We start from the raw sequence: 13509 nt of genomic DNA on the forward strand, positions 1-13509 counted from the left end.
TGTTATAGCTGTAGTATCTTTCTGAATACTTAACACCTGCTTTCTCAGTGTCAAATCTTGCCATGTTAAAGAGGCTCATGCACAAGACATAACAATAACTATTTTCAGCTCAGAAATTCTGCTACAAGAGTCAGAATTAAAAGTTAAATATAAATTGACCTGTAGTCAGTGAAAAGTACAGTCTGTTCTTATGAGGCAGCTTTCATTCTAGTCAGCTAAAACTAACAGTCTCACTTTCTGTTGTAGCTTTAACATGTGATGTTGAGAGAATTGTATGCATTTAAGAGTTAGGCTGTCACTCAGCTCCCTTTCAAGATATCACTGTTATATATATATGAGCTAGAGATGGGTGAAGTTGAAGAGAGAATAGGCAAAGAAATCTCATGGCTGTCTGGGTGCTGTTGGCATGAATAACAAAACCTTTTTGTTAAAGTGGCTCCAGACTTGGTGAACTGAACCTACAACACAACAACACTTTGACTTGTGCAGCAAATGTGGTATGTGTTTAATTTTTTTTAATATTTCACACACCTAAACTTTCTGCTAAGTGCAAAATAATGACTTAGAAGCAAACAAAGTAAAAAAATAGGGCTTTGGTACTACAGATATATAGAACTGGAAGTGGCCAAAAAGGTCCTGTGCTACACCGTGCTTGTTGGGAATTGCACATTTTAACATTCCTCTATACCAAGGGTCACAAAGATCTATCCCATGGGCCAGATCCAGCCCATGGAACCCCACAATCTGGCCCTGGTGTTCTCCTTTTTTGCTAGACAGGACCGTCCCCATGCACGGTGCCATGACATGTGCCACCCATAGCTCCCTGGGGTTGGCCTGCACTCACTCAGACCAATCCCAGGTTACATTGCCAGCAGCACTTGCTTGGGCCAGTCCAAGGCTGTGCCAATGCCAGCATTCACTTGGACTGGATTTCAGGCTGATTTAGCTTGTGGACTGGCCTCTCACTGCTCATCTGATCCATAGGGCCAGATAAATTTGACATCCTTGCTCTATACCATGGGCTAGACTTGGGCCACAGCAGGGTGCCCAGCAGCACCCGTGGTGGGGCTTGGCCTGTGCAGCTCTGCAGGGATGGTTCGTAGCCACACTGGGCATGAGGGACGCTGCCTGGCTGGGGCAGGACACGGGGCTCAGGGGGCTCCCTGCTTGGCCTCTGTGCATGTTGGGTACAGTGGGAGCTGCAGCCGTAGGCTGGTCCCAGGCTCTGGGAACAGCCACTGCAGCTGGTGCTCAGGGCCGAGCTGGCCAGGAGCCTGCAGTGCAGTGGCTCTGTGCAGTACCTCCCCAGACCTGGCCCCTTGAGGGCAGCTGCAGGTGGGCAAGGCTGGGGTCCAGGCAGGCTGGGGCAGCCACAATGGCTGTTCCCAAGGTCCAGGAGGCTCCTGCGTCCAGGCCCTTGCACCAGGGATGGCTCTGCCCTGCTTTCACTGTGCCCAGTGTGCAGGGAAGCCAATTCGCGAGCTGGAACCCCCCCCAAGCCCGGCGTCCTGCCCCAGCCAGAAAGCATCCCCTCATGCCCAGGGTGGCTACTAACCATCCCTCCAGAGCTGCACAAGCCAGGCCAGGCCCCACCACAGGTGCTGCTGGGCACCCCCACCTACCCGCCCACCACAACTCGAGCCCACAGAGCCCCAGGGCAGCCCCCACTTCCCACCCAGTCCCCACCTTCCTAAGGCTGTCTTGTTCACAGCACCTCCCCCCATGCCATTCAGACCCTGCCCTGACCTCCCGGCCCCAGCACTCGGCACCCCAGTTCTGCCCCACCCGGGTGGGACAGGGTGTCTTCCTGCCTGGGCCCAAGGCTCTGCCACCCACTGGAAGCCTCCAGGGCAGCGACCCTGCGCAGTGCATTCCCCAGCCCCAGCCCTGAGCAGCTACCCTCCAGAGGCTGCAGGGCACAGCCTGGGAGCAAGAGGCAGGGGCATCCCTGCCGGTGCTCTCCTGGCTCCACCCAGGTGCCTGCTGCAGCACTGGGACTTGTGGCTACATGGGAGAGCCCAGAGCAGCAACTTTAAAAAAAGCAAAAAACAACAACAACAACAAATTCCTTGCATGCTTCCTGGAGTGCCAGGAAAAATGTTTCCATGTGCCACTAATGGCACATGTGATTGGGGGGGGGGGTGCCGACCCCTGCTCTAGACCTTCTTGGACAGCCAAGCCAAAATGAGTTGCTCAGTTGATGAGGCCCTTAGGATGTTTTCAGACAAATGGGAGCTCTTTTTTTTTTCCAGGAGATATTATTTATACAGTCTTGTGGTGACCTGGATTGAGCAAATTGAGCATTCAACCATCATCCCTGTCAGAAGCAGTCACTAGTCTAGTCCACATACAAGGCAACTAGACCCCTGAGAAGAGCACCCAAGAATCCATTAAGTACATACAGGGGTCCCCAAGTATTTTAACTGGGAATGTTTTTGTTTTTTCCTAGTAAATTTGAAGTCCTTCAGGAAATTATTTTGAAAGGGTTGAATCTATGCTCTTTCCCCCTAGATCAGTGGCGCTCTACCTTTCAGCCCCATGGGCCAAATGAATGGCACAGAGCTGATCTGCGGGCTGGGTCATTCATAGGGTCAGCACAATGGGTTGGTCCCCACGTGCCTGGATTGAGCCCTATGCACGCAAATCAGGACCAAGGCCACTTCAGCCCCAGCCCCGCATGCCCGATCTAGCATGCAGGGGCTCCACTATTCCATCCACAGGAATCCCCACAGATCCAGAAATGTGGCAGCAGGGTAGAAGCAACTAGCACTGCCACTGCTCCCCCTTTGCCAAATTTCCAGACTCTTGAAGAGCCTGGTAGGCCAGATGACATGGCTCCATGAGCCAAATCTGGCCCATTGGTCTGGGTTTGAATACTCCTGCCCTAGATAATTCTTTTATGAAGCTGAAGAAGGACCATGTAACCCAAAAACTATTCTTCATAAAAGAGGGGGAGAAGCAGAAAGGTAGTAAGAGAAGACATGATCTGGAGAAAAGAGATCAGCACACAACATAAACCAGTTTTTACAGGAGGAGGCCTTCAACTTTATGCTTGCAGATGAGGCAGGTTCCAACAATAAGCAAGCCCTTGACCTCTGCTTTATTCCTAGAGATTTTAAATTAATAAAAAGTTATTTTAAACCTGTCAGGTAGGCCCAAACCCTCAGGCAATGCCTGTCCATCATTGCACTCTTGACTAACCTGACTGAAAGTTGCTCCTGGCAGCTATATAAAGCTTGGAAGTTTGTGGAGTTTCAAAAACAAGGAAACTCATTTGCTTGATTGCTTGGCACCCCAGTTCAGCAACTGTCTGCAACTCTTGGGCCTCCATCTCAACACCTCACCACCTTTATCTTTAAAATGCTTGAGTGAGTACAGAAGCTCTAAAAACCCAATTTTATCAGGCTGCAAACTGAGGTATGAGACAAAGTATGTAGGTACCCAACTCCCGTAGATCGCATAAATATTTAATTGGGTGAATAACTCTGAGGTTCTGAGCCTGGATGAACAGCTAAGAAACCCACAAAAGACTTGTGATAGCACAAAAATTAAACCCAGGTTTCTCACAGTCTAAATTACTGCTCTAACCCCCAGACCATCTTCCCTCTCATAATCACCGGGCTTGATTTTAAAGATATTTTTTTTTAAATAAGTGACAAACCATCCTTCCTGCTTAACAGGTCAGACTTGGAGAGGGCCAGCATCTGTGGCCTTCTGGTGGTTATGCTGGAACACCCTCAGAAGCAATGAGAAACAAGAGACATTGCATGTCTTGGCAATTACAAAAACCTTTCAAGGATCTAGGTACCAGAGAAAAGACTGGGTTAGTTTAACCACTTAAGTGCTGGATCACTTTCAGGCTTAATTCATAGTTCCTTACTTTTAGTACTGTTAATCTGAAATTGAATTCAAAGTAAAGTATGAGGAAAATTGTTGCCTTTATACACTGACTGTGCATCACTGAAGGTTGACTGTAGTGGTTTATCAAAGTCCCATTTGTGCCCAGTATTCCAAACAAGACCTTAATATGGAAAGCCATTATGCATTCCTGATAATCCTACATTTCATAAACATCAAACAAATTAGGTATGCAACAGAAAGTGTACATTTCCACCCCCCCTCCCTCCCAAACAAATAACACCATATGCTATGGAATACCACAGTGTGGTAGTATAATATCCTATCATTTGTATCAATGATATATGGGATGAACCATACTGTTTAACCACACTTTTTACATTAAAACAATTCTTTATAAATCTAAGTCCCTTGAATGTGAATGAGATAATACAAGAGGTCATTGTTCCACACATTTGGAAACCCACACCTCGAAATGGCTAAAATTCCAATCTGTGTAATTTTGTATTGCACTGATAGGATTCATTTTCTAGATAGAGGGGCACCAAATGCATTGTCATGCCCCCAATTAGCTGATTTGTACAGCTGCGCAAGCCTTTGCTAAAAATATCACAACTTATCTTTCAGCTGATAAGACAGGTGCGTGTGACTACCTGGAAAAGGGGTTCCATAAACACATTCTACTGCATTTCAAGACAGGTTTAGGCCTGGCAAAGCTTCCTACAGTAGATGTATATCACCGTGATGTAATTTTCAACAAAACAAACTAGATTCCATTGGCATGACTATCTTAGCGGAAGAGAGGATAACCAAGTATAACTGGTAACTTCCGATCATTAAATTCAGTTTTGTTTGCATTATCATGTGTTGTCAACAATTTTTTTAAAAGCTCTCAATGATTAAAGCGAGACATGTGTAAGGGAAAGTCATGTGAACAGAGATTTTTTATTATTATTTTTAGCGGTATTTTGTTGCTGTGAAATGAAAGACTGCCAGCATTTAGAATATATACAAAAACTGGAGGCAAAATTATTGAACAATCATGCTGTAAAACACACACCTGATTTCCTACCTGAAGAATATTCATCAAACATTCCTAATAATAATTGTTCAGCAGCCATACAGTAGGAAGACAGCTGGACAATTCCTGTACATGTAAAAAAAAAAAAAAAAAAAAAAAGGATACGTCACATTAAGCAAAACATAAGACTAACTCACAACAGAACAATCAATCTGATGCTAAGCTATACAGATCTGCCAAAAACGGGACATATGTTGCCACTGAAATTTTTGTTTTTTGGATATCTGTGTTTTGTATTAATTATTATTCTTTATGTAAATTCCATAAATTCAATAAGAATTATGATGCATCTGTCAAAAGAAATCTCACAAACCAAGAAATGAAATATATATCATCATCATCAACAAATGTAGAAACTAAGAATACATTTACCAGACCTGTCTGGTAATTATAGTATATCAAAATAAAAGATATCTTGAACTGATTTAAAAACTAGGCTTCTTTGCTTTGTCCAGAGAAAAACTGGCTCTTGTTCATTTACACTGAATACAGAAAAAGCAGCTTTTTAGTTCCCATAGGAAAAGAAAAATAGTTTCCAAATTATGGTTAGATTTTACAGGATGACTTATGTATAATAAATGTGAAACGTGTTTTTCCTCAATATTTTTTAAAGTTTAAATTGAAAAGGTCCAACTCCTAAAGTATCTTTGTATAAAAATATTTTTAAATTTTGGACACAACAGCCCTCGAAATTGTTTTGCGACTATAACACAATCACTCAAACATGATCAAAGCTTCCGCAACTCAAGATTAGTCATAACACAGTCGAGAAAATTTTTCCCTCTTCTAAACTGAGCGTTAAATTGGGACAACTATGCAGTTTCCAAAGTGTTAATGTTATATACATCTGTTCAATGCAATAACATTACAATTTAACCTTGGATATTTCATGGAATATAATCTCTCCATGTTTCCTAGAATAACGCCATACACCTCATGGGCAAATCATGCTTTCTATGACACAAAAAAGGTACTATTTCATATAATGATATCCCTAGAGGCCTGATTTCATGAAGAATGCTGTGCATTTTATTGTAAATAAAACCCATATAACATGCATTTCCCTGGTTATGTATATCACAGAATTAGCTTGGACAAAGGTGTGAGATACAATTTCTCAGAAGGTCCTATGCAATTTTCCTAGCAATCTGCAACACATGGAGGAGCGCTCTGCTTTCTCTCACTGAGACAGCTACTTTTCATGCTGTCAGTCTCACCCTAAATAGAGTTAGCAAAGCATCATTCCTTGTACTATCCAAGTAATATGGCTGCAATTTTTCTCAATTATGTTTCATTGTTTAGTAAGAAATGAAGCATATAAAACCTATTCTCAAATAGGTGATTCTCTTATATGAAACTTAAATGGCTTCTTTGATATTAGCACATATATGTGGCTAAGTACAGGCATTCAGGGAGGTTAAAGGGAGGTTAGATGGTGTTAAAAATAGCTACCTGATCCAACTGATTCAGCCCAGTATGGACCTTACATTCAGTTTGACCTAACTAGGAATCTAACTGTGAACTGTATAAAAGTTCAGAAAGTTTAGATTAGTTTAAAATGGCCAAACTGATCTTAATTAACCCTACCCCTGGCACTAGGTTATTTTCAGCCCACTGGCCCTTCCCCGATGAACAACCCCCTCACCCTGAGGACCAGCCAGCCCCTCCCTCCCCACCTCCCTGAGTCTGTCAAACCTCCCATCCCACAAGCTGCTCCCAGTGCCAGTTTTACTAGTATTTGCTCATGCCAGGAGCTGACTCAAGTAAGGTGGGTGGGGGGAGAGGTCCGCAGGATCAGGCAGGGGCATAGTTTTGTGGAGGTGGGGTGTTCATCTGGGGGGGAGGGGGGGTCAGGGGTCTAAAACTAGCCCCTGGTCCAGGGGAAGGGGGGGGGAAGAGAGCCCCCCCCCCCCGGTGAACCCCACCAGCCCCCCTGATCCTACCAAACTCCCCCACTAGCCCCAATCCTGACTTACTTTAGATTGGGTGGCCACTTTTAGTTCCCAGTCTAACCTCCCTAAATCTCTATATATACTCTGAATGATTTTCATGTAAGGTTGGGAGTGTTAACTTCCTCTGACCAAAACAAAGGAATTCAGATTTATAAGTATGTTTTTTTCTAATTTGCCTCCTTTTAACACAGTTTTTGCTTTGTGTGTTTACAAATCTCAACCCAGTCTCCAACATCTTTCCACAAAAACAAGTTTAAAATTGCAATTCTGTGTGCAAAGTAACTCTAAAAGTATACACTGTGGAAGCCACATATGTATTGACATCACTGACTCAGGTCAGATTTGCTCCATTAATGAATTAATCTATGCTTTTCTTTTTTCCTCACTGCCAGCTCTGAAACCAAACCTTGGCTCTGAAAAGTAAGATGGATCCTCTCCACAGTCACCAAGTGAATAATTCTGTAGATTAATTTATGCTTTCCATAAAACATGTGCAATCCTGCTGACCTGCACTGAGGTAAGCCCAGGTGCACCTGGAGGCATGATTTAAAGATAATGAGCTGTTATGTAAGTAAAACTGAGAAGTGCAATATGGAAAGAACTTTGATTGATGAAATGTAGCATAGAAAGAACCCATGCTACCTTCCAGAGCATTGACAGAGGTTCACTGTTTACTCCCCCTAGAAAAAAATTTCACTAAATCAAATGGATTTAATATGAAATCAGAGACACAAATATGAGGTGCATCCATGCTATTTTAAGAGCATCTTCCCTCAGAATAAAACTTGTAATTTAAGTTCTTATCTATGCTGAAAAATTACATCATGTTAGAACATATGAATTAACAATAGTAAAACACTGTTCAGCATTCAGCCTGGATAAAAACTGTCACTTTTAAACAGTATGTCAGCCAATTTTGGTTTAAATGCAAATTTCCTAAAGTTTCCCACAATCCAGGGAAGAATAATGAATAAGAAATAGAAGCTACCATGAAGTGACCAAAATTAATGTTGTGATAGAAACTATTAAAATATTGTGCCTTGTGACCCTTCATCCACCTCCATTGTGCCTTGTGACCCTTCATCCACCTGATTTACTTTTCCAAGAAAAAATGCTGAGGAGGAGAGAGAAAGAATTGCTATATGCAATGCTGCCTGATTCCATCTAAACTGAATGAGATACCTTAAAGCTAAAATCAGAGACTAGCATTGAAAGGTCATGGCTAGTTCACCGTGGCTGCACATTTTTCAGTCTTTCCCCACATCAACTTCATCCCAGACAGGAAAATCCTGAAGGGCCAGATTTTCCATCTCGGTCCTGGCTCCTCTGTATCTCTGGAGCACAAAGGAGCCATAACAGCCACAAACAGCCAGCAGCAAATGCCCCCACTGAAGGGAACGGTAAGCTCTGTCAATGCCCCCCGTCCATTTTGTGGCAAAGGCAGTGATTCAGATAAGGAACAGAGATCTGCCATGGTAATCCTCCATTATGTTGGATGCATTAAAACAACTAGGGCAGCAATTACAAGCTGTTCATTAGCATCATAGGGGAACGCTGATACCCCCCAATGCCCTTTTTCCCCTCCCTGCCCATATCTGCCCTGAGTTTGGGGACAGGGCAAAATCCATTCCATTGCTTCAGGCTGCCTACAGAGCCTTCATTCTTCTGGCAAAGGTTATCTTCACTGCTAGAGGGACTAGATACTTTGGTGTGCACTTTTTAATGAAGCATTAAAGGGATAAGACACTTTTTTAACTGGTGTTTTTTTTAAATGGATCCTCTCCACAGTCCCCCTCCCCCCCTTACTGTCATATGCATTGGGCACATGAAGGGAGGGAACATAGCCTGAGCAGAGTCTGACAGTAAGGTGGGGGGAATAGGCCACAGGAGGAAAAAGTTGGGGAGGGTCACCTGACCACCCCCACTCCCTCCCAGCCACTATTTTCCATGTGTAGCAGTGGGAGGGGGATGAATTCAAGACAAACCTCTTATAATTAGATTCCATACCCAAAAAATTATAACAAATGTATACTTTTTCCATACTTAGAATCTAATTATTGGGGGAGTCATCTTAAATTCAAGGTTGTCTTAGATGCAACAAGTACAGTCATCTAGGTTTTTGTACTCAACTCAGTCCCCTAGACCCAGTTTTCAACTACTTTGTACCTTATGTAGTCATTTACATATTTGCAAGTTAGTACAGTCTATTGACCGTATATAAAAATTCTGCACTCATTTAGGCCTGTTTTATCTTTGCTTTCCATGTGTATAATACTGCATGAGAGGCAACAGAGAAGCAGGTTGGGTCCAACTCACCAGCATCTTAAAAACAATTGGGTCCAACTCACCAGTTTAAAAAAAAAAAAAAAGAAGTTACATCATCAGGAATACGGATCATAAGCAGTAGTAAATCACTATATGTAGTATGAACAACAGACTCTCAATCACTTACAAGAGGACAAATTAAAACATGAGTCAGTAACCATACTTCCAGTCCAAATCTTAGATCTTCTAAGTTGTTACAGATTCATGTCAAAGACGGTGAAAGCATTTTTTTTTTTTGCACAAGGTTGCTTCTTTAATGATTTAATTTCCTTAGGTGTGTTTTATTAGTATCAAAATACAAAATTCCTAATGCAGTGTTCAAACAATTCATTCCTTAAAAACTCCCTTGATAAGTATTTACTTAATACCTTATATTGCTCTCTTTTGGCAAAATACATAAAGATTTTTAAAGCTTGCATTATTATTTTGGTCACATTCAGGGGCTTTTTAATAAAGTAGCTATTGACTCATTAAACCAATCAGCAAAATAAGAAAAAACTCACAAATCTATGAAAATGCATGGTAATTTACTTTGGCAGACAAGGTTCTTTGGGTCATTTACTGCAAATTTATCATATTGAAATATATAGTTAAATATTTTCTCAAAACGGAGCATCCTTGCCACTTCCCTGCCTTCAAAATCTTGGCTTTTTCAACTCATTTTTTGTCTAAATTTAACTATCAAAAAGCACAAACTTGTTAAAATGTAAGTAAATGCAATCCAGGAGCTGCTTTAGAAAGAAGTTCTGAGTATAGAAGATGTTTGTTATGATACTTCCAATTTTTGCTTCCTTGTCAACATTGAAATACTCATATCTGTTGACATTTTTTTAAAAAGAAAGGATATTCACCACTAGTTAAAGTATAAAATTGCTGATTTCCTATATACTACTCTAATCACTAAGTCGGTAGCAACAATCTCAAAACAGGTTTTGAGTAATCCATAATTTTTACTGACAAAATGATGCCAAATAAATTTCAGTTAGGTTAATCCCATTTAGATCTAACACTGTTATCATTCTAAAGTGAAAATACACTTAATTAAATCATAACAATGATAAAGCATTCCTCCTTCTGCCATCTCAGTACTCATTTATTGGACTCCATTGGCTCAATCAGAATATGGATGGGGTTATTCAACTAGGTTGCCAAGTCACCTTCAGTCTCTCCAAATAGAAAGGCTGGCTGCTAAATACATTTCCATAAGCAAGGTCAATTGTTCTGCAGAGTTGCCCTCCACACACAGATTCAAAACAGATTCAGGTCATATTTAACTGGCACTCCATCACATGCATACACGGAGCATTCGCAAAGAATCCATACACAAAGTAAATTCTGTTCTGCAACATGGATTGCCTGACATTCTGCTATACAAGTATAGCTAAATTTTCATGGAGAAGGCCAAACAAAGGGTGTGAACAAGTATTTATGGGACCTGGCTCAGGTTTATATGGCTTAGTTCAAGCTGCCTAAACCTGAGTGGGATCACCATGTGCAAGGGTTCATCACTTGCCAGAAGGAGGTGTGGGCAACTGTAAGCAAATAAGTTGGGGGTGGGGGGGCAGCGGGAGAGGAGTTTGGCGGGTCAGGGTCAAAGAGATGCCCAGTCCAAGGGGGTGGGGGACTAGTTGGAGGGGAGGGGTAAAAAGATAGCCTATTCAGGGTTGCAGGGTAGATAAACATAGCACAACCCTGGGGCTGTGGAGAGTGGCTTGGTGGGGAACATGTGCAAGCTGGGATAACCCTTGCTAGGTTGAGTTAATCCCATACCAATCTGAAGGTTGTCAGGTGAGATCAGGCACACCACATTTAGGGCACCCTGGATGCCTACACATGAGCAAAGAGGCTACTCCAATGCAATGTAATCAGGCGTCGGAGCAGACTTGATTAATCAAGTCTGCTGAAATGTGGCAATTGCCATGCTCTAGCAGCCTCCTGCATCTTGTGTTTCAGTGTCCCCACACTTCAAAATGGCAGCAAGGGCACTTGAACTAAAGTTCATCAAACACATTTTAGTTCAAGTGCCCTCACCACCGTTTTTAAGCACAGGGATGCTAATACAGGAGATGAAACAGAAATTTAATTAGAGAGCCGCCAGCCCGCCCAGTGGTGGGGGGCATAATATGGCATCATCCAGCTCCCGGGGTGAAGGCAGCAGGTCACAGAGCCCCAGCCCACAACAGGCAGCCTGCCTCTGCCCCACGCACAAATCTGGGTGTTACACGCACCCTTTATGCCTTCCCCAGGGTTGTGCACAGCACTGGGGCACCATGCCTTCCCTCACCCCTGGAAGAGCCTCCCATGGCTCCATCCCATGACCCGCCCCAGCCCCAGGGCCACATTCACCCCAGCCCCTGCCCCTGGCCCACTCCCTCCCTCACCATGGGGGCCTCAATCTGCCTCCCCTGCCCCTTCCCTCTCCCCCCCACCCCTTCCACACCACAGACTTACCTGATGGGCACTGCTCTACACACTGCCGTGTTGCATTCCTGGCGGTGTGCATGCTGCAGTAGCTAGTGTGCATGTCTATCTGCATCTGTGTGCCTGTACCTGTGTGTGCTCCCTCCACTTCCATGCTGCAGCAGCCTGGAGCCTGCATGTAGGTTGCCCTGTGGCCCTCGCACTGCCATTGCTGCCCCACTGAGCAGCCCAGAGGCAGTAGTAACAGCAATGGAGCAGAGCCTGGGCAGACTCCAAAACAACATGCACAATTAACATGTTAAAAAAATTAACGTAAGAACCAATTAACACGTTAATCATGTACATTAATGGTGGTTAATTGATAGCCCTAAGGATTTGCTTTAAGATTTTTTCCTGATCAAAATAAACGGGCATTAAGTTTTTCCAACAAAGTGAGCAAATTCCTACAGCAGGGCTGTAACAATAAACCTCAATCTGTATATGGCCTTCGAGAGGGGGAAAGCATGTAAATGTCAAGTTTCCTCTAGCAGATTCTGGATATAGCTTGTTAAAAAATGGCTATTTGTGAAAAAAAGAGAAAAAGTTAACAAAAAAATGGCTCCTCACCTGGAAGTCTCCGAGAGGTAAAAGATTTAAAGAATAAGACCACTGAACTACATTTTGACCCAAAGAGATGTTCTTTCCCTTATAAGAATTGAGGTACATTGGTGAAGCAGTGTCAGAAATCACTTGCTTCTGTGCCAGTGCTATAGTTTTTCTACCCACCCTCAAAAAACCTTAAATGCTACAGGGGAAACTGATGGTCAACCTTGTCTTTAACTGAACTTTAAACTACTACCCACAAAACTTAAATTACACAAATCTTGTAACTTCTTAATTATGTTATGTTAGTTAAACACTGGCTTTCCAATATGCATATGTAAAAAATGATAAAGGGGAAACAGTTTTGCTTATGCACAAGCTTGCATATGCAAACTGAAAGGCAAGGCTATGGCCCCTTTGAAAGTCTTGTCCTTGGAGTGCCATAAAGGCTGTACAATGAATCAGCTTTCATATTTCCTTTAAATGTGATAGGCAGACAAGTTTCCTTGGGTGAATCTGATATCTTTTATTAGACCAACCCAAATAGTTGGAAAATAATTATTAAGCAAGCTTTCGGGTTCAAAAACCCTTCGTCAGGCTAAGGAAGTTAGCTGAAACTTCCTTTGCCTGACAAAGGGTTTCTGAACCCGAAAGCTTGCTTAATAATTATTTTCCAACTATTTGGGTTGGTCTAATAAAAGATATCAGATTCACCCAAGGAACCTTGTCTGCCTATGTCCTTAGACCAACACGGCTACAACCTACACCCCTTTAAATGTGATAGCACTTTTACATAACGTGAGAAAAGAGAAAAAATAAATATATTAGAAAAATCAAGTCTGTTTTTCTTCTGTGAGTCACTCAGTATGTAGAAAATGTTGCACCCAGGAACTACAAGACCTTTTTGAAGTATTATTTGACTATGCCGATGTGATTATAGCAGTAAACTATGCAAGTGACAAGGATATTTCTTGGGGGCAGAAAAGTATATCTTTTATTGGGCCAACTGCATGGTTGGGTGAGATTTTAGACTAGCTTTTGAGCACAAAGTACTTTTCCTTGGATTTAAAAAAGCAGACACAGCCTGAGACAAGTAACAAATAGAACTGCTTGTAAAAAAAATCCATATATAAATACAAATGGATTACAATATTTTTAAAAATTAAAATCCTTGCCCCTCTCATATTTCCTGGACCATCACAGCTATATCACTCCAAGACTACCATTACTATAACCTAGACACTTTACTTCCCAGAACTAAACCCAAAATGCTTTCAAAAAGCTTTCACA

The 13509-nt window shown here is 42.5% G+C and overlaps 1 protein-coding gene across 43 annotated transcripts in view; it reads right to left on the reverse strand.

The window, feature by feature from the left end:
• LOC102563423 (hypothetical protein) overlaps positions 1 to 13509 on the reverse strand; it is a 718626-nt gene that overhangs the window by 585216 nt on the left and 119901 nt on the right. For 31 of the 43 annotated variants that reach the window (XR_009460815.1, XR_009460817.1, XR_009460816.1 and 28 more), the window contains one exon: positions 4919 to 5005. The exons of 8 other annotated variants lie outside the window; for them this stretch is intronic. Coding sequence is in view for 2 of the 35 variants with exons in the window: in XM_019490368.2 (XP_019345913.1) it covers positions 4919 to 5005 (87 nt within the window). In the remaining 33 variants the exon portion in view is untranslated. The remainder of the gene's footprint in view (positions 1 to 4918; positions 5006 to 13509) is intronic. 4 more of the 43 variants (XM_059724319.1, XM_019490354.2, XM_059724317.1 and 1 more) reach the window with 1 other exon arrangement.

This window comes from Alligator mississippiensis, chromosome 3 (genome assembly GCF_030867095.1).
Source record: "Alligator mississippiensis isolate rAllMis1 chromosome 3, rAllMis1, whole genome shotgun sequence".
In the NCBI taxonomy this organism is placed as follows: Eukaryota; Metazoa; Chordata; order Crocodylia; family Alligatoridae; genus Alligator; species Alligator mississippiensis.